Source organism: Misgurnus anguillicaudatus, chromosome 10 (assembly GCF_027580225.2).
Source record: "Misgurnus anguillicaudatus chromosome 10, ASM2758022v2, whole genome shotgun sequence".
In the NCBI taxonomy this organism is placed as follows: domain Eukaryota; kingdom Metazoa; phylum Chordata; class Actinopteri; order Cypriniformes; family Cobitidae; genus Misgurnus; species Misgurnus anguillicaudatus.
Window position 1 is genome coordinate 22,968,242 of NC_073346.2, and position 20,415 is coordinate 22,988,656.

The 20,415-nt window shown below is 37.8% G+C and overlaps 1 protein-coding gene across 3 annotated transcripts; it reads left to right on the forward strand.

Annotated features, from left to right (window-relative positions):
- Window positions 1-961: 961 nt before the first annotated feature.
- On the forward strand, window positions 962-20,359 carry ptpn3 (protein tyrosine phosphatase non-receptor type 3). 3 transcript variants are annotated; one of them, XM_055210101.2, is made up of 27 exons: window positions 964-1,326; window positions 2,134-2,185; window positions 3,481-3,652; window positions 4,343-4,450; window positions 6,100-6,142; window positions 11,395-11,473; window positions 11,559-11,603; window positions 11,738-11,790; window positions 12,023-12,140; window positions 12,223-12,310; window positions 12,466-12,554; window positions 13,578-13,641; window positions 13,755-13,885; window positions 14,088-14,213; window positions 14,375-14,488; window positions 14,588-14,678; window positions 14,802-14,879; window positions 15,009-15,065; window positions 15,147-15,303; window positions 16,173-16,330; window positions 16,440-16,530; window positions 16,815-16,879; window positions 17,338-17,478; window positions 17,899-18,027; window positions 19,322-19,467; window positions 19,541-19,676; window positions 19,949-20,359. In XM_055210101.2, exons 3-27 carry the CDS (start codon window positions 3,509-3,511, stop codon window positions 20,027-20,029), a joined length of 2,532 nt encoding a protein of 843 aa, XP_055066076.1. In that variant the 5' UTR covers window positions 964-1,326; window positions 2,134-2,185; window positions 3,481-3,508; the 3' UTR covers window positions 20,030-20,359. The 3 variants fall into 3 exon arrangements, with proteins under 3 accessions (XP_055066080.1, XP_055066076.1, XP_055066077.1); XM_055210102.2 differs by lacking the exon at window positions 964-1,326 and adding an exon at window positions 1,854-1,871; XM_055210105.2 differs by lacking the exons at window positions 16,440-16,530; window positions 16,815-16,879; window positions 17,338-17,478 and having other exon boundaries at window positions 962-1,326.
- The last annotated feature ends 56 nt before the right edge of the window (window positions 20,360-20,415 follow it).

Consider the following 20,415-nt stretch of genomic DNA (forward strand, 5'->3'; position numbering starts at 1 on the left):
CTTCGCAAGACACAAATCTGTATCCTAAAGAACAAAACATGAGTGATCTTGTTGCCACCCACACATGACAAAACAGTACAGTAATACAAATGATAAACAAAAACATGACATTATCATAGTAAAAGTATAGTATAACCACTTTATTGGAGAACCAAGTACCATTTGTATTACATAATGTAGTAGTATGCTAGAGTGCTGATAAAATCACCACACTAGCTGATCTATTTATCCATTTATTATCACGCTTAACAGTGCAAAAAATGAAGGAAGGAATGGAAATGAAAGAAGGGAAAATAGATACTCTGAGTTTGCCATTTTCTTAAACAATTTACATTTCCCCAACCTTTCATTTTAATTATTTGTCTGTTGCCTATCACAATTAAATATTATATTATATTATTTTATTATTAATATTTATGATTCGTATTAATTTATCTGTTGTTTAGCTTTTGCAGGTTTGATCCTCCATATTACAACCGTGTTTTACGTCAACACGTGCAGGTGACCACTAGGTGTCACTCTGGTGACGGATTGTTGATTAGAAACTTTGAAACAGTACGGGACATTTGCTTCAACTGTTTCAGTGTTTCATTTAAAGCCTGCTCTCCCCACCACTACTAGCTATCACATATGTATTTCAAAATTAAATTAATGTCTCATTACTGACAAAAAAATGCCAAAGAAATTGAAAGAACTGAGAGAGAAGATTAAAAAAACATTAATAACGAGCAGATTATGTATTTAATTATCTTTCATGAAACTTTAAGCTATAGCTATCTTTTATGTAATTGATTTGGTCCAACTCCTAAATAACTCGTCAATGTAATGCAATAATATAATGTCAACTACTGGTTAGCCACAAATTATACCAAAAACTATATATGGGATCAAATAGTGACACACACGTTTATTTTGGAGTCTGGATACAGGTGCTGTATTGACTCATGGGAGACAGCGCCCTGAACCGGCGGGCACACGCACCTGAGTTTGCGCGCACTCGATGGAATTCCACAGAGCTCACGCAAAACACGCCTTAAAAAACCAAGGCTCGTGTAAACTCGGAAGTTTCTGTATGTGGGTGTCAATCACATATACAACACGGAATTTGTGAAATGTGCGTTGTAATTCCATCCACAACACCAGTAAGACGAGAAACATAGCAATACATTTGTTCCAGTTTCTTCATGATTTGCTCGCGCAGCGCGGTGACGCCGTGATTCCCTACCAGAAGGAACCCGGAGAAAAACTTAACATATTCCGGAAGTTTACCGACACCTGCAACCATGGTCGCTTTAACATGGAAACTTTTCTCTTATCTAGAGGAATTTAAGTAACTCTTAACAGGTTAAGACATTGCGAAAACCTTAAGCAGGTAACTGTATGTGTGTAACTATTCAACCCTTTCTGTTTTCCAGCACTGTCCCATTTGTACTTCGGGTTTCTTTAAACAAAAATACCAACCGATGTTGCTTTTTGATTTAAAACTATTTTAACAGCTCAAATATTTGTATAATTGTATGCCTGTCAAACTGTCTGTTCGAGTCAATGCGGTGGTGTCGGACTGTCTAGTTCGGTCCGATTCGGACAGAGGCGATCGTTCGTTATCGGATTAGTTCGGTTCGGAGATCTGTCAACTCCCGAACAGATCAGCGTGAACTCGAGTCAGAAGTTTAAGACGTCACACCCAGAAAAGTCAACGTTTCGTAAACATTTCAAGCTGTCTTTTCGATAATTCTCGCTTTAAGGTTACAGACGCGTCACCTGAATGTATTTGTGGTCGAAAAGGAGATTGTGGTTAACTTTGGTCTGCCTGCTCGCTTAGATTGTTGTCTCCTCCCAAGTGTAACCGTTGTGTAACTGATATACTGCGGGTAAACATTAACTTTTAACAATCACCACATGCATTTCCAAACATGTTAGTGACTTTCACCATTTATAATAAATATAGAGAGAGAATTCAGGTAAATTGGGACACTTTACTGTCCCAACATACCTGAATTTACATGAACTATAACTTCAAAACGTTTTGATATTTTCATAAATGTGTTTTGTTTATCAGACATGAGGAGAAACAACCTTGTAAACTTTACTGTACGTTTGTGTAGTCACTATAATTTTATTTGTTTTTAATAGAATTGCTTCAGCCTTTGCAGAAGGTTTCCACATATCAGGATCGGGTTATCAGGTAAGGTGTGTAGGAAAATAACTTGTGAAATGGTTTAATGTAGCCCAATGTGGTGTCTCCATGATTGTGCCTTATATTGGTATTGTAAGCAATGTGTGTTAGAGGTTGTTTATTTAATTTGTCTCCTTACGGATAGTAAAATATTTCACATTCCTGCACTTTGTTGGGCGGAGGAAAGCAGAGTGTGAAAAACAATGCAAGAACATGTTTCGACGTAGAGACCTGGGTGACTGAGTATCTAAGTGAGGGGTTTTTAAACTTTTATGATAAACCTTTAGCGAGGGACCCCTTTTCTAAAATATATATCATAAAATATATAAAGAAACTTTAACCTGTGTTGGATAACAGTAAGACTTGTACCATTATTGCTTTGTCTTTTTTCTGTGGACCCCTTAGAACCTTTTGGGGAACCTTGGGGGTCTCTGGACCCCTAATCTAAGTGTATATGTGAGAAAGAAATAGAAAAGCAAGGAAAGTATGATAAGAAGAAAATTAATGATAACCCCAGACTGATACACTGATCGGATGTTATTGACATAGGCACATGTTTTTTTTTTTTTTTCGGTTCTGATGTCATCAATCACTACCAATACCCAAGGACTGAAGTTTAAGTTTCAACATTGCAAAAGCTCTATGAGCAGACCTTTAAAAATTTACACTCAGAAAATGTTGCATCAGAAGTGCTTATGCTAACAATGAGTGTAATAATCTTGTAGACCCAGAATGAAGGAGTGACCCAAGCTGTAACTATTAACCACAATGTCATACAATCTTAAGATTCTTTTGACCTAAGCCAGTTGTGACCACATCATACACATTAGCAACACTCTTAAAACCATTCATAACATGTTAGATAACACATGGCAATGGCCCACAATACTTTAGTACAGTCGAGTGACATTTAGACTAGCATTTATATTTATATATATATATATATATATTTTTCATGTTATATGATCTGTGGGTGTGTGTTTGCATACATTTCAGCGAGTGATGAGTATATGCAATGATCTGTCTATCCTTCATCCCATCAGTAAGGGTGGATCACCATCCCTGCTCTGGATATATAATTATGATTACAATGTCACAAGGATTTGCTGTGGTCTCGTCATCAGATGCAGCTCGTAACATGTTTTACAGTGGATTAGAATGTGCTTTCATAATGCTAGGAACAGTATGTACGATAGCGGTCGTGTGCGTCACATTATTTTATTACAGGAAGTCGTCATCTATGTCACCGTCACTATTTGTGTCGAATATGAAATGAATATGAATATGGGTCTGTGTTTTGGCAGGTGTGCGAATGTGTGAGAGAGTTTGGAGATGACATCCCCATGGTGTGTGCTCGGAAACAAGATCACTTCTCTTGGATGGGCTGATCTGTCCAAACACACACACATGCCACACTCCGGCCTCATCTGTGTAGTGCTCTTCCCTGACGGCACGACCCAAAATTTTACTGTCAATGTGAGTATATATGTGTGTTGGTTGTAGGAAACACGGCTGTCAGATTCCTAAAATGCTATGATTATTTAACTCGCAATGCTAGTTGTTTTGAAAAAATATACATTTGTTTGGGTAAAAGGAGAAATGCTTTTTAGTTTTAGGTTTGCGCCCATGCAATTTCTATTTAACCAAAACTTAAAAATGTAAGAATGATAAAATAAAAGACTGCAATATATCACAGTGTTGAATTACTGTATACACAATACCTGTAAACTCTATAATGCATTTGCTGATATACACCTCTACATTCAATTAAAGTAGCCATAGAGAGAAGTAATTTGCATGTGTGTGTATGTGCCAGCTTGACTTTATTGTCATGTAGAGGGTGGAGATGGATGTTATACTTGTGTTCCTCTTCTCATGTTCCATATTGCACTGCTGCAACTCCCATCCACCCACCAACGCACACACATACACAAATTTGTCAGGGAAAATAAGAGGAGTCATGTGGTAGTCAAAAAAAAAAACATCTTGCACAGGAAGACAGAAATGAGGGCAGTGGGTCTGTGTGTCTCCTTGGCAATAGTGAAAGAATAAAAAGTTTAGTTTATTTATGGTCAAATATGAAGTGCTATTTTGATACAGTATTATGTTAAATTATATAAAGTCATTATGGTTCATCATGTGACCAAATTTGTTGTTGCCTTGCAGAAAAACGATGCTGGTCATCTGTTGTTCGACTTGGCTTGCGAACAGCTGAAGATTATCGAGAAGCAGTACTTCAGTCTGCAGATCAGTGAGGACACATCCAGCTCTCCGGTAATTGAGCATGTGCTTATTTGTGGGAGAGTAGACGTTTATTGTCATGAACACGGCCAGACGGAATCAGTGGACTTTTTTGCTTTTTCTGTGCAACATTTTTCAGAAAAATATGCAGAATTTTACGGAATGATTTTAAATGTATTTAAAAAATCTGAGAGTTTAAGTTGTAAATATACGGAGCCCCTAAGGTGACATTGGAGTAAAAAAATCTAAAGTTTAGTTTCATATGCTCACGTGAAACCTTTATGTGCAGAATTTTTTTTAAAGTTTAGTTTCGTGTGCGCACATGAAACTACCGCGTGCGCACGTGAAGCTACCGCGCGAAACTAAACTTTATTTTAATTTTTGCTCCCTGTCCCCTTAGGGGCTCTGTATCAATATGACCAAATTAAATCTAAAATAAATACTTTCTGAAGGTTTACATGAAAAATCCAATTAGAGAGTCATCAGAATAGAACAGAACACGTGCATTAGAGCTGTAATCGGGCCTTAAAAGTTAGGCCCAAATGACCGAAGCTCGACAGAATTCGTCCCGAACCCGAAAGTACATTTTGATTGGCAGCTTTTTAAAAGCCCGACATTATTTAAATGTGCACACGTACACAGCTTTTGTCAAGAATGAGTAATTTACACAGGTTTTAACATTATTTATTTATGGCTAACTAGGCTACGCAACTTGGAAGTTAAAACAAAGAAAAAAATAAGTAATCTTTAACATCGTAACATCTCACTCTAAATAGGCCTATGCAATACACTATAAATAGGCCAACATGCCAATAAAAATGATTATTTCTTAACAAATTAAATAAAGATAATACATTCTGAATTAAGATGGGTATTTGGCAATAATGAAATTAAGATAAAGGCTACGCGGGATTTTCCTACGCACTTCTCTCCATTAATGCCAACATTAGCCTATATCCTCTGTCTAAATTATGTATTTAAGACTCAATTAATATTTAGTTATACATTGAAAAACCTTAACTCACCAAGATTAGGCTACATGTTTTTGTTGAGGAAAATTATTAAATCCACTGTAAATGGCTTCAGTGCGGTCCTGCGCTTACTGATAGTGCATCCAGCAGCATTGAACTTGACCGCTCATTTACTGCGCAAAGCCAGAGCGCAAGCCGAGCCCGGCCCGAGCCCGTGTAAAATGTTAGAAATGAAGCCCGAATCTGTCGGGTCCCGACGGGTCTCGCTGGGTTCGGGCAAAGATCTTCAGCTCTAATGTGCATGTCAGGACCATACAATTGTATTTTGTATATAAAATTATATTATTCTTGAGTCTTTATATGAGTTATATATTACAGCAAAATAAAAAACTTTTGTTAATACGATCTAATGATAAATTGAACATGTAATAATATAGATAATTTCTTCATTTTTACAACATAATTACACTAAGCAGTGTTAAATTAACAATGATCAAATATCAAATGGTTCGTGCTCTCTATCACTGCGAACAACACAGGCTACTGTGCATGCATGCGGTTTGTGTGCCTGTCTGTGATGGGCACTAAAATCCGTTGAGTTTTCCATGGAAGTCTGTGGGGGCGGATTCCGTGTGGGCCTGGTCATGAACCAGGAATAGATCAAATGTAACTGATAATGTTATTGTAAATGGTGAATACCTTTCTTTTCAGAGGTGGCTGGACCCCAACAAACCCTTCAAAAAACAGCTTAAGGGTGAGAGAAACTAGACATACACACACAAACACTTATATGTAGGCCTACCTGGAATCTATGTAAAGGTTTCTGAGTTTATTTGACAAGGGTTCACATTTTATGAGTTTAGTCCCAGGTTGTGTCATTTTTGTCATTTTTCATACTTTTGACATCAGTATAAATGTCAAAAATGTTTAAAATGAGACTGCTACACTAGTAGTGGCTCAAAACACCTTATAATAAGGTTGTATTTGTTAACATTAGTAAACAGAGCTACAATGAGCTATCAATGAGCAATATAGTTTTTCAGCATTTATTAATCTTAATTAATAATCTTAAAGGCGGGGTGTGTGATTTTTGAAAACACTTTGGAAAGGGAGTCGGTCCAACCACCAAAATACACTTGTAGCTAATCAGCAGTAAGGGGCGTGTCTACTAACAGACATCGCTGCCTGGGTTGCGTATGTGTGGGGCGGGTCTATCAGCATATTGTAAAGTTTTTCCTTTGATTTTTTTTATGCCTTAAACAGCTTAAATTAGGGATGGGTGAAAATTTGCATGTAATTGTCATTGCGCATCTTGTCAGTAAAGCCGGTTCCATGATTAGTAGTAAATCGCCATCATCTGATTTCAGGTGGAGCGGCATTTACTACACAAAGCCGTAGTTCGGGGCAATTTCGCATGAATATGGCCCAGCTTGTCAGTGAACTATGGCTTTGTTTAGTAAATGCTGCTCCATCTGTAAGCAGCTGATGGCGATTTACTTCTAATCACGGAACCGGCTTTACTGACTAGATGCGCATGATATCGCATGCAAATTATTGCCCATCCCCAGCTTGAATATAACTACACCCTTGTCTTATTTAATATATACAGATCTGTAAATATGCAAATTAGTCCCTCCTACTCGATCACACCAGCTTAAACCATAAATATATATGTACATAGATGCTACATTTGGCAGTTTTAGAACCACAGCTGCTGAGTCCGGTTTCACAGTGCATACGTGAGGTGCGTGTTTGTAGCACTAATGTTTTTAGGGCTGATATTAAAAGGTTAGACTAGAGCATTTATAGGGCACGTGGGAGGAGTGTGTGCTAGTCTATGCATTCATACATATCGATGATGACTCAAACTACTGAGCCACTGAGTTCAACTTTGTTGATGTGAGTGGTTACATGTTTGTGACATGGGAAACCGTTTTAAAGTGCAATGTTGAGTCTGCCTTTGGAAAACTGCAATTGTATAGAAAAAACTCAGCTGTGGTGTTGAATGATATGTATACACATGTGTCTTAAAATATATTAAAAACACAACATAGACATACAGTATTGGACAAACATATTGGCAACCTTGGTAAATGAAATGAGCAAAGGAAGCTGTGAAAATAAATCTACAATGTTTCTCCTTTTAAGCTTTAATTAAGCTTTCATTAATAAAAATTTGAAAGTGGGGGATATCACATCATAATTTTTTTCTTAAAAATACGTTGGCCACCATTATTGTTCCCCGTTCATTTAAAGGGATAGTTCGGCCAAAAATGATATTAAACCCATGATTTACTCACCCCGAGATGCATATGTCCATCATTTTTCAGACGATGACGTTTTCAGTTATTTTAGAAAATGTTTTATATCTTTCAGTTAAAGGCGGAGTGCACAATGTTTGAAAGCAAATGTTGATATTTGAAATCACCTAAACAAACACGCCCCTACCCCAATAGAATCTGGACCTTCTTTTAAAAGACCCGCCCCACACATACACAACCCGGCAAGGATGTCGGTTAGTAGACATGCTCCTTACTGCTGATTGGCTATAAGTGTGTTTTGGTAGTCGGCCCGTCTCCTTTTCCGAAGCGTTTTTCAAACATTGTGCACTCCGCCTTTAATCAAATGTGAAGTTATGGGGTCCACAACCTTCAAGTCCAAAAAGTGTGCATCCATCCTTCACAAAATAAATCCAACAAACGACTCCACGATGATAAACAAAGTTCTTCTGAGGTTAATCCGCGCAGTTTCGTTGTAGAAATATCCACATTTAAAACTTTATAAACCAAAATAATTCGCATCCGGTAATGCCGCCATCTTACGCGTCCGCATTCAAGATCAGAGCTTACGCAGCGTACGGAGGTTACTCTGCTGCCCTCCGAATTTGTCATACGTCACTAAGAAAAGTGCGTACACTACGCTAATACTCTCTCCTGAAAACAGTGGAGTCTAAGATGGCGGTGCAACCGGAAGGTAGTTATTTTGATTTACATTTTTTGGACTTGAAGGTCATGGACCCCATAACTTCACATTTAATTAACTGAAAGATCTAAAACATTTTCTAAAATAACTGAAAATGTGTTTGTCTGAAAAACGATGGACATATGCATCTCGGACAGTAAATCATGGGTTTAATATCATTTTTGGCCGAACTATTCCTTTAATACTTTTTGCTACCTCCATTTGCAATGATAACAGCTTTGAGTCTTGTATTATAATATCTGATGAGGTTAAAGAATTCATGGCAAGTGATCTTAGTTTATTCCTTTACAGAATTTCTCCAGATCCTTCAAATGTTGCTGCTTTCTCCTTACAATCTCCAGTCATTTTCTGTAGGGTTCTGAACTGGGATGGCTATGCCATGACCATGAATTTTGTGCTCAGTGACCCATTTTTGTTGATTTTAATGTTTGTTTTGAACCAAATTTTTGATGAAAGGTTAAACCACAACCTATTATAAGATTTCTAGCAGAGCAAGTCCGGTTTTAACTTTTTTATCTGTTGGTATTTGATATAATCCATGACCCCATGTATCTGAATAAGATGTCCACGGTCTCTGGTATAAAAGTATATTTACAACAATAAAGATTCAGAGGTATATTTAACTGTTTACATGAAACACATTTTAATCCATGTGTGCACCAAAGCTATCTTGTGTTCCTGCTTCCAATAAATAATTATTTTGTTTTTATATGGCCACAGAACCCAGTCCTGTTTTTAAAGTTTTAGTACGGCAAATCAATATGCTGGAGTTTGTTTTTGCATAATAGCAGAGGATGTGTTTCTTAACTGTGTCACAAACAACTTGTGGTGATGGAACCTTTTTAAGCTTTCTGACCCCAATATTCAACTAAATTTTGAAGTTCTCCATCTCCTTGGAGTGTTTGTCCAAGTATTAAGTATATATTGTATTAAGACAATATAGACACACATCCTCTTTCAGGCAGATTTGCAACATCTCCAGTACATCTTTATTGCCCTGATTGTGGAAATAGATTTTTATGGTTTTATTTCCTTAAAGCCAATTTCTACTTTGTATGCTCAACAATCTTTTGCTGAACATCAGAACAATAGTATTTGGAGTTTATCCATCGTGATGAATGAATAAGGATTAGTGCTTTGTGTCATTTAATATTTATTCCCCTGTGAAACAGGAAGTCATGACTGGACAACATCATGTTTTTAGTCCATTGGTGTGCTAAGAAAATGTTAATATCAATGGCAATATACTTCAGAGATTTTTTAGGGTGCGGGGGAGTTGTGTCCAGTGTCTATTTTTTTATTAAAGCTTAAAAGGAGAAATCTTCTAGATTTATTTTCACAGCCTTCTTTGCTCATATTTTCCAAGAGTGCCAATATTTTTCTCCACAACTGTATAAACACAAATAAAAACTTTATTTTCATCACAGAGGGACAGTTGCAACTTTTGATTTAAAAAATGTATTATGAAATTAGCAATGAACTAAGATTAATAAATGGTTCAGAAATATTGTTTAGAAGTTCATGTTAGCTGATGCATTTAGCGCATTGTCTCGAATATAAGGCAACATAATTCTAATGAATATGCCTCTCAATAAACAATGTCATAGACGATTATATGTCAATCATACTGTACACATGCAAAAAATGCGGTAGGTGGCACCAAATCCACCTAAACAACCTGGACTGAAGCAACCTGATAAACTACAGTCGTTTACAATAAGGCAGACTTCTACTATTAATGCAATGTAGGCTTTGTGGGTTTTTTTTTCACAATGAAATGGACAGTCTACACTCTAAAAACAAACAGTGCTATAGCACTAAAAGTGGTTCTTGGCTTGTAATCATTGAGGAACCATTTTTAGTGCTATATAACCTACACTCTTAGAACAGATGTGTTAAAAACAAAACGCATTAGTGTTGATTCTGGGACAACAGACTAAATGCGTTGTCCCAGAATCCACCCATCTCTGTGTTATTATAAAAGCACAATGCACACAAGTAATATTTTTAGTAATTCTTGTTTGTTAAAACTAGTTATATTTCATAATTAAACTAAGACCTAGTCCTGGCTTAAGCTAATCCCTGTCTGGGAAACCACCCAATAATGTGTAAAAAGCTTAACACACAAAGATGTGTAAATCCTTTCTAAGGGTGCATGAAGAACCATATGGGGGTCATATAGCACCACATATGGTTCTACATAGCACAATTTGGTTCTACACAGGTGCTAATCTGGTACTTCATCGGTGCTATATGGCACTTAAAATGGTTCCTCTATGATTACGAGCCAAGATCTACTTTTAGTGCTATTTGGCACTGTTTGTTTTTAGAGTGTAGGCTAATTTTTATTAACTCCAGATGGAGGTTCTATATGGTACTGTACTTTGCCATATGAAAAGTATTAAAAAATGTGGGGAACCAAACTGGTCCCCTTTGACTTATGAAAAGAAATTTTAAATTAAGCATTTTCTTCATTAAAGACAAGTTGGTCTTAAAAAAGCATTTTTTCAAAAGGTGGCGACACTTTGAAAAGGGGGGAGGGTCATCTTATATTTGGGACAATATGGTACTAATGTTAACAAATATAGCCTTATTGTAAAGGTTTTAGTAAACATTAGATTTTTTAAAGGCTTATTGTAAAAACTGTTTTAAAATTATCCATAATAATACAATTCAGCTTGTTATCAGTAAAACAATAGGCTGTTTAAAATGCAGACGATGAGAACGGGAAGTGGCTGGTTTAGTTAATCATTTTGAATCATCAGAAATAACAAGCATTCAATAAGCCAGAGATGTCTGGAGATTGCCGTGTAAACTTCATTACTTAAGACTTTAAGACTGGAATTTAGAGATCAATAGATTATACTTCTGAGGGATCCAAAACCATGTTTTGCTTCCTGTATCAGAGAAAGAATCATTTTGTCAACTATTAATCTGATCAGTAGATTTCTGTTGGCTGCATTATTTGTTTTGATAGATTACGTTCCACTCACTGCTTTCTTTCTTTCACTATTCTTTCCTCAGGTTCAGATCCCTTCTTTTTAATATTTAGAGTACGGTTCTTTATCTCTGACCCAAACTCTCTCCAGCATGAACAGACCAGGTACATTTCTCTGTATATGTGTAAATGAGAAATTTTTATTTATTCGCAGAGTAAGAGATGTTCTCACTCTTATTTTGTTTGGCAGGCACTTTTATTTCTTGCAAATTAAAAAGGATATTTGTGAGGGGAGGTAAATATACATTATTTTGCACCTTGGCTATTTCTGAGTGTCATTACTGAATGGTACATACTCTGTGGCTGCTGTTATTTTGTGATTTACTGTCTAATCAATGGAGAAAGTATCATATTTGTTTTGTATTGCAGATTGAAGTGTCCTTTAAGCTCTGCAGTGGTATTGGCGTCTTACGCTGTTCAATGTAAGTTGATAAAAACATGCTTTATTCTGTATGATTGACAGCTCAGATTAATTCAGCAGGGAACGTGTTTGTGTTAGGACCAGACATGCATGTTCAGAAGGAAATAGCTAGGGTTGACGGACAGTACGGTCGAAAATGGAGACTAATGAATAAGGCCGAATCGCACATACAGATGCAATCACTGTTACTCAATTTCAAACATGGCATTTCATTACCTGCGTTTGATTGACAGCTGAGCTCGGAGATTATGTCCCTGAAACTCCACCTGGATACCTCAGTCATACCCATTTTATCCCAGATCAAGACCACGAGTTTATCGCTAAAGTGGAGTCATTGCATCCACAACACAAGTATGTGGGAACGTGCACTCATGCACTTACACATTACACACACATACACTGTATTAAATTTGGATGTCTAAATGTGTTGTAGAGGTCTGTGTCAAAGTGAAGCCGAACTATGTTATTTGAATACAGCAAGAACTTTAGACCTTTATGGAGTGGAGCTGCATAATGCTCAGGTAAGATTTAATCAAATATGCATAGTTTGTAACCCTTGCATTAATTTTTTTAAATATTACACTCCTAAATCACTCCTTAATCCAATGACTTGTGATGTTATTTTATATTTCCTTTATTGGAAGATTATAGTTTACTCATAAACCTTTGTCTGTAGGATATTCATAACCCCTCCCTCTGGGTGGGGATTACATCAGGGGGTGTGGCCTTGTTTTCCAATTTAATTTGCACCAGTTTCTTCCCCTGGTAAGTTTTGACCAGTCTGGTCCTATTTTCACTAATCATGTTTTTACTTCTCATGGTTCCCACAGGTCCTTGAAATCCTCGAAAGTTTGTGAATCTGAGGGAAATAATTCAAGGCCCTGAAAATATCCATACATAGATACAGGTCATTGAAAGTGCTTGAATCTATTTTATGCAAGAAGTTTTTTGGGGAAAAATCCATATTATTCCCTGTGTAGTGTAGGATAATTTCTAGCCTTTTAAGCACATGAGCTAACCTGTTCACTTAAAATGTTTATATCTTCTGTATGCGAATGTTGATTCATACCATAATGCTTTTTGCATAGTTTGGTTTGACACATGAAAACGTCTCGGGTTACGTATGTAACTCTTATTCCCTGAGAAGGGAACGAGACGCTGCGTCACCCTTGCCATACTTCCTGCGTCCCTGTAACGCCGTCTTTGACAATATTTCAGATAGCGATATACTTCCTGGCTCCCGCGTCTTCCGTGTCTTTGTTGTTAAGCCTCACCATTGGTTGAATTTGATATACACATTCAGACGCACTTACACCTGGAATCGTCCCCAAAGTGTCACCGCAGTGACGCAGCGCGAGTTCCCTCAAAAGGGAACTGTAACAATGTATCTTAAAAGGTAACTTGAAATGTGTCCCCACATTTAGTCCTTGAATTTGATGGTATTGCACCTGGAAAGAACTTGAAAGGTCCTTGAATTTGAAGTTAACTAAGGTGTGGGAACCCTGTATCTTTTATTCACACTTTTTAAATGGTTACGTCAATGTTTATATTTATTATAAGTGATTCGGGACACATGACAGTGCTGTAGCGCAGTTTGTCAGCCTGGATTTGTGCTGTAATTATCATTACAATAGAAACTAACACACACTTTCATCTGTGCTGTAACAACACTGCAGAAAAGTATAATTACAGTAATCGGTATAATAATGAGCCCTGGAAACTGTAACTGGTAATTTGTCACTGGTATACATTACATTCCATTAGATGCATGTTTTTACTTTTTTTCAGGATTAACATCATCAAAATGTCATTCAAAAAGAAAGGGTTTTCCGTCCACCTACGCCGGAAACATGTGAGATGCATGCATAAACAATTTGAAACGCTGTTTGATGGTTTTGTATGTTAACTGTCCAGCCTGTGTATTTGTTTAATGTTGTGTTTCCCCGCATTTGTACATGTTTACAGGGAGAGCTGGGCAACCACGTGGTCTCTATCTCGATCCCAAGCTCACGTGCCTGTAAGAACCTCTGGAGGTCCTGTGTAGACCACCATACGTTCTTCAATAGGAAGCCCTCTCCTGCAGCTTCAAAACTGAGGTATACACTAAATCAAAGCCATAGTTGAGCCCTTATTACACCATATGCACACTAATGCATTACATTTCATTACATTTATGCATTTAGCAGATTTTCTAAATTCTAAAAGTGATTACAAGGAATTGATTTGATCAACGTGTGTTTCCTGGGATTGAACACTTAAAAACACAATACATATGACTTACATTTGCTTTATTTAAAGCTCTGTATACCTGTATCGTAAACTGATTGGTGAGAAGATGCTAAACCCTGCGGTAAGGTCCAGCTCATCAGAACACCTGGAGACCAAGAGCCTACCCTCCCGGTCACCGCCCAGCACACCCAACTGGTAACATGCTTAAATATATCACGATGAGTATTTGATCTGTAAGGTAACGACTGAGCGGCATTTATTAGATTTTAACACACAATGAAACTTGTTTAGTAGTCTTCAACAAGGTGGGTTTAAGGTGGGTTTTGGGACAACTTCAGATGAATACGTTATTTCAGGCGAAGTCCTCGGTTACGTCATGACGTCCGCAAGCGACGCCCGTCATCTGTGGACAACCTGACCAGTGAAATGGGCTATGTGACGGCGAGTGAAGACGTGTTCTTTACTTACAGGTACGTTTACTCTACATATACAAACACACAGTGATACTACCACCAATACGTATTATTCAATACATTCATAGTAATGTATTGAATGTGTTTGCATTACAGAAAAAACCAGGAGGAGGGGAAGACAAGCGGCAGTTGGTCCCATAGTGATGATGTCATTGCAGAAGAGGATGACTTGCACCTTTGGGATAATGTAAGTGTGAGGTGGTCGTACGTGATAACAATTAGTGCAAGATCTAAGTGACTTACAGACTTTTTCAGGTGACTAAACAGTACTGTTTTTGTCTGTTTATATGCGTGTGTGTGTGCACCTCAGACTGTGACGGCTGAGGGAGATCTGCTGCTAGTGAGAATCAGCCCAGATCAAGATGGGAAATTTGGCTTTAATGTTAAAGGAGTTTGTACATAATATAGATTTCATATTTATTTCCCCGCATGATACACTTGGATATATATATATACACACACTAGACAACTTGATAATTTCTGTGTTTAGTGAGAGATTATGTTGTCTGATCTTTAGGGAGGTGTGGATCAGAGGATGCCCCTGGCCATTTCTCATGTTAACCCTGCATCTCCGGTAAGTTAATAAAGCCTGGATGTTTGTGAATATGAATGAGTGCTTGGTTTTGCATTTGTACAAATACTGGCTGTGTTTCAGGCCGGTCAGTGTGTGCCTCCACTAATGGAGGGGGATCAGGTTTTGTTGATAAATGGGAGGGACATCTCTGAGCACACACATCAGCAGGTGGTCATGTTCATCAAAGCGAGCCGAGAGTCACACAGCAAAGAACTTGCTTTGCTTGTGCGCCGTAAAGGTACGATTTTGCAGAAGTAAATGTGCATGTGTATGTTTATATCTGGGCTGCACAATAAAGACATTTTGGGAATGCAATCCCTTTCATTCCTCATTAGAGCTGTTGTACGTTTTTTATTACAATATTTAAAGGGACACTCCACTTTTTTTGAAAATAGGCTTATTTTCCAGCTCCACTCGAGTTAAACATTTGATTTTTACCGTTTTGGAACCCATTCAGCCCATCTTCAGGTCTGGCGGTACCACTTTCAGCATAGCTTAGCATAATTTATTGAATCTGATTAGACCATTAGCATCGCACACAAATATAACCAGAGTTTTGATATTTTTCCTATTTAAAACGTAACTCTTCTGTAGTTACATCGTGTACTAAGACACACGGAAAATTAAAACTTTCGATTTTCTAGGCCGATATGGTAATTTTGGTGTAATCATCAAGGACTTTGCTGCCGTACCATGGGTGCAGCAGGTGCAATGATATGACGCAGCGCCCAAAAATAGTCCCCTTGGTAACTTTTAATAGCTGGGAACTATTTTTAATTTCTAACTATTTTTAAGTCTAAGGAGTACTCTGGCTTCAGGCTAATATTCTGAGCTCAGAGCCCTCCCTTTGGACAGCAAACCAAATTTATCTCTTTATCTCTTTACCCTATTGATTATGTTAATGCGAACACGTGACGTGTCGTGAACCATATAAAGTATGCATCCTGGCTGCTTTTCTTTACCTATACTAAAATAATCCAAAAAATATATATTTCGTTTTTTAAAGAAAATTTGTCATCTTTTTTGCTTATTTGTAGTCAGAATAATTTTTTTGTGAATGATATCATGTCTCATATTAACGCTTCACTATGTGCTTTATATTTACAGGTGTCTCTTTGCGAGCTGAACCTACCCTCCAGTTAGGTCTCACCCTTCCAGGTGAAATATCCCCAATGTGTAGCCGTACATCTGGAGAGACATTGGAAGAGTCTATGACCCGTTTAGAGAAGGGGTTAGTCACTGGCACACTACTGCTACAGTTCGAGGTTTGGGCATGTTACGTATTTTTTGGCATGTCTCGGATGTCATGCGTGTGCATTGCTAATTGTTATCCAAGCATGTGTGTGTGAGTTTGTGTGCGTTTGCTACTCACAGAAATTGGACAAGAAGAAAGCTGGAATGTTAATTTCTTGCGCAAAGCTGTCAGACAATATGGACAAGAATCGGTACAAAGATGTATTACCATGTAAGTTGTGCGTAACGCTATAATTTTAACTAACATGTTTTGTTGGGTGCAGAGATTCTGTTTTACCACTAGAGGGTGGTTACTAGGTGGCTTTAATAAACAAAAACCCTGCAGTGGAAGAGATTAGGGCTGAGGTCAAACATATCATTGTATTAATTTGTGTAAAGGTTTTTTATTGTACGGTGATGCGTAATGCTCTTTAAAACTAAGGTGGGTGGTGCTTTTAGATAATCCATTTAATCCCCACTTCCTCATTCTTTGCACTTTTATTCTGTTGCCTTCAGATGACAGCACTAGGGTGGTGTTACAGGAAGAAGGAGATGATTACATCAATGCCAGTCATGTGAAGGTAAAGCTCTATATATGTCTGTCTCAGACTTATTGATCTATATTTTTCATTAGCGTTTATTATAGAAGAGTTCAACATTCCACTAATGTGTTAAGTCTGAAGTCAAAGTTTTGTGTTCCTGTAGCTTAACTGATAGAGCGTGCCAATAACAATGCCAAGGTCTGGAGTGTGATTTCTGGGAAATATATAAACAATAAATGGATCTTGAATGTGCAGAAAGTCAGTCAAATGACTCTCAAATGCATAAAAGTGTAACAGCTAAAGTTGACATTAAAGACCTAAGAATATTTACATGCATTTATCCAAAGTGACTTACAGTGCATTCAAAGTATAAATTTTTTATCATCATGTGTTCCCTGATAATCGAACCTGTGACCTTTTGCATTGCTAATGCTAATGACATGTTTGACATTATAGTGTCTATACTACAATATTAAATATCTGTTTGTTTGCATCAGACTGAGCCAGCGGGTTGTGCGTTGTGGTACGTAGCATCTCAGGGACCAATGCCAAACACCTGTACTCACTTCTGGAGGAGTGTGTGGGAGCAAGACATCAATGTCATCGTCATGCTGACCACACTGACTGAAAGAGGACGGGTAGCACATCTCAAATCGCACACATGCAATACAATAACTACTGCTCATACACATAACGCACACACATAACGCACATATACTGTATATGCTCGTGAGTCGTAAACTGAACTGACTTGGACAACATATTCAATCATGGATTTAAAAAGCTGACACACACTTACATTACTTAATCAGACAATACCCATCAGAGACCCACCATACACCTCCAGTACCCCAAGGACGGTTTATTGTGACTGCCGTATTCTTCGGCTCGGCTTGACTGTTGCTTGGTAACCATGCGCTCTGCATTCTTTTCCAAAGGGATGATTTAATAAACTGTGTGTGTGTGTGTGTGTGTGTGTGTCTGTGTGTGTGAGGGAGGGAAAGAAGGAGTCCAATTATTTTTTGCTAAGCCCAATAATCTAAAATCCATTTCCACAGACCAAGTGCCACCAATACTGGCCGCATCCTCCCGAAGTAAGGGATTATGGGTACCTTCAGGTGTGCTGTCACTCAGAAGAGTGCAACCTGGCATACGTTACCAGAGAGATAACGCTGACAAATACTAAGGTAACAGTGTGGGATCTAATGTGGGGAACCTCTGTAAAATGCAGTAAAATAAGTATATGCTCCTGTTTGAAAGTTAAAAAAAAATCACTATTAAAACTTCGAAACTGTATTCACTGTTTTTATTGTCATGATGCTTGTTCCTTTCATTCAAGCCTAGTTATTTTTGGCTGAATCTGTGCTCTTTATGTAAATGTTTGCCATTACTCATGCTCTGTTACTGGCATTTACCCTGGACTTTGTTTTGTGTAAAATCTTGGCTTTACACATTCGGTATGTGTGATCTTGTTTATGTGTGATCTTGCCAACGCCAAACGGTTCACGTACCGCTGTTGCCATAAGCATAGGATCATATACATACATGTGGATGCTCGCACGCTCACACAGACAGTAACACAAACAAACTCTCATTGCTGGAAAATGAAGACCCATCTGTTGTCTCCGTTGGTGGGAGTTAATCTCAGCACGGACAGCAGACGGAGGTTACATCACACATTCATCATCCGTATAGGGTGTGTGAGTATATCGGATCGAGAACTAAAGAAATCGAGAGACACTTGAGAATAAAGATATGATTGGGGTACAGGCAAAACGGCTAAGTGTGAGCGTTCGTAGCCCACCGCCTGCGAGCAAATTATTCCTTTGTGCTTGATTTGTCACAATAAGTGAATTATTTTTTCCACTTTGGCCCTCAGACTGTGACTCATTTATTCAAGATGAGGAATGTAAAGATCACTTCTTCCACTTGCACACCACGATAGAACTAAGGGGGAATACATTACAAATGGCAGAGTATTTCATCATTTCAGAGCTGAAATGTTGCATGAAAGACTCAGAATTAGTTTTGTGGTTTTTAGGCTGTGTGAATTAGTTTAAGCCATCTACTGTATATTTTAGTATAATCTTAAACAATGACAAAATTAACTTTTAGCAATGTATTTATAATGTACATTTTCTGGGAAAATAGAGCTTTAATCTAATAAAATGCTATTTAGAATGAGTCTGTCCCTTCATATTGGGCATCCTTCTGCAATGTATGATCCACCCAGACATTCCAATACAAGTTATGTTGCTACAGAAATAAAAAACTGCTCCGATAGTGATGTAATGCAGATTTAATAGAAGTTAACTGTATCTTAAATAAAAATCAAGATGTATATTCATTTTAAAAACATTATTGTACAATATGAAACGCAGGCATCCATACACTTATTTTTTTATCTTAATGCATATTAAGTTTCATTGAACATTCTCATTTGCTCTCTCTAACTCTTGGTGGTCCTCCCCACTTTTACAGTCAGGACAGCAGCGCTCCATCACTCATTTACAGTACGTTGCTTGGCCAGATCATGGGGTACCGGAGGATTCCTCAGACTTCCTGGATTTTGTCCAATCAGTGAGAAGTATGAGAAGAGACTCTGTGCCTCTAATGGTACACTGCAGGTGACTCAAAAAGCACAAGCGCACACACGCAAATGTTATTAGGCATTATCTTACTGACAATGTTATTTCGCAGTGCTGGGATTGGGCGGACAGGTGTGCTGATCACCATGGAGACCGCCCTGACACTGATGGAGAATGAAAAGCCTGTGTATCCCCTAGAGATCATTACCTTGCTCAGAGAACAGAGGGCCATGCTGGTTCAAGCTTCGGTACATACATGCAAAACAAGTCTATTATAGGAACCCCCATATAAATTTTGTAATCCACTTAAAAGTAACTTTTGTTAAGGACATAAAATAATGTTACTATGCTTGTGTTTATTTTATTTTCCTTGATTAGTTATGTTTTTCATTAAAATTTTTGGAAAATTAGTGTATTTTATATTTATTTGTTATGAAAGTTACTTGCAGATAAGTGCAATACTGATTTTATTAGATTTCTCATTTTTACTTTTATATGTGTGTGCGTGTTTGTTTTGCAGTGCCAGTTCAGCTTTGTATGTGAAGCCATTCTGAGGGTGTACAGAGAAAAATTTAAACAAAGCCAAACACCAAAGAGTTGATAAGACGGGAGAGACAGGAGGGTTGTGTTTGGAAATACGGAAGTGGAGGAAGAATCCTCGCTCCTGTGATCAGACTGTCAATAAAAGGGGACAGGGGCGTGTCTAAATGAAGATTGGAAGATGGATAGACAATCTCTTCTCTTGCTGTGGCTCTCCTGACAGCTGTGCGGATCAAGGAAGAACTATAAAGCACTTTGACTCTAAGCTCACAGGACCCTTAAGTGCACACACACGCTTTCTGTCTGCCTCACAGTCCTATACATCAAAGTCACTACTAGAATAATTTAATTCACCTCTGCTTATAAATAATAAAATGTGTGATTCTTCTTACGTTGTGCCTCTTCTCTAATTCATGATGGCTTGGGGGGAGCTTGTCTCGTGCGTGA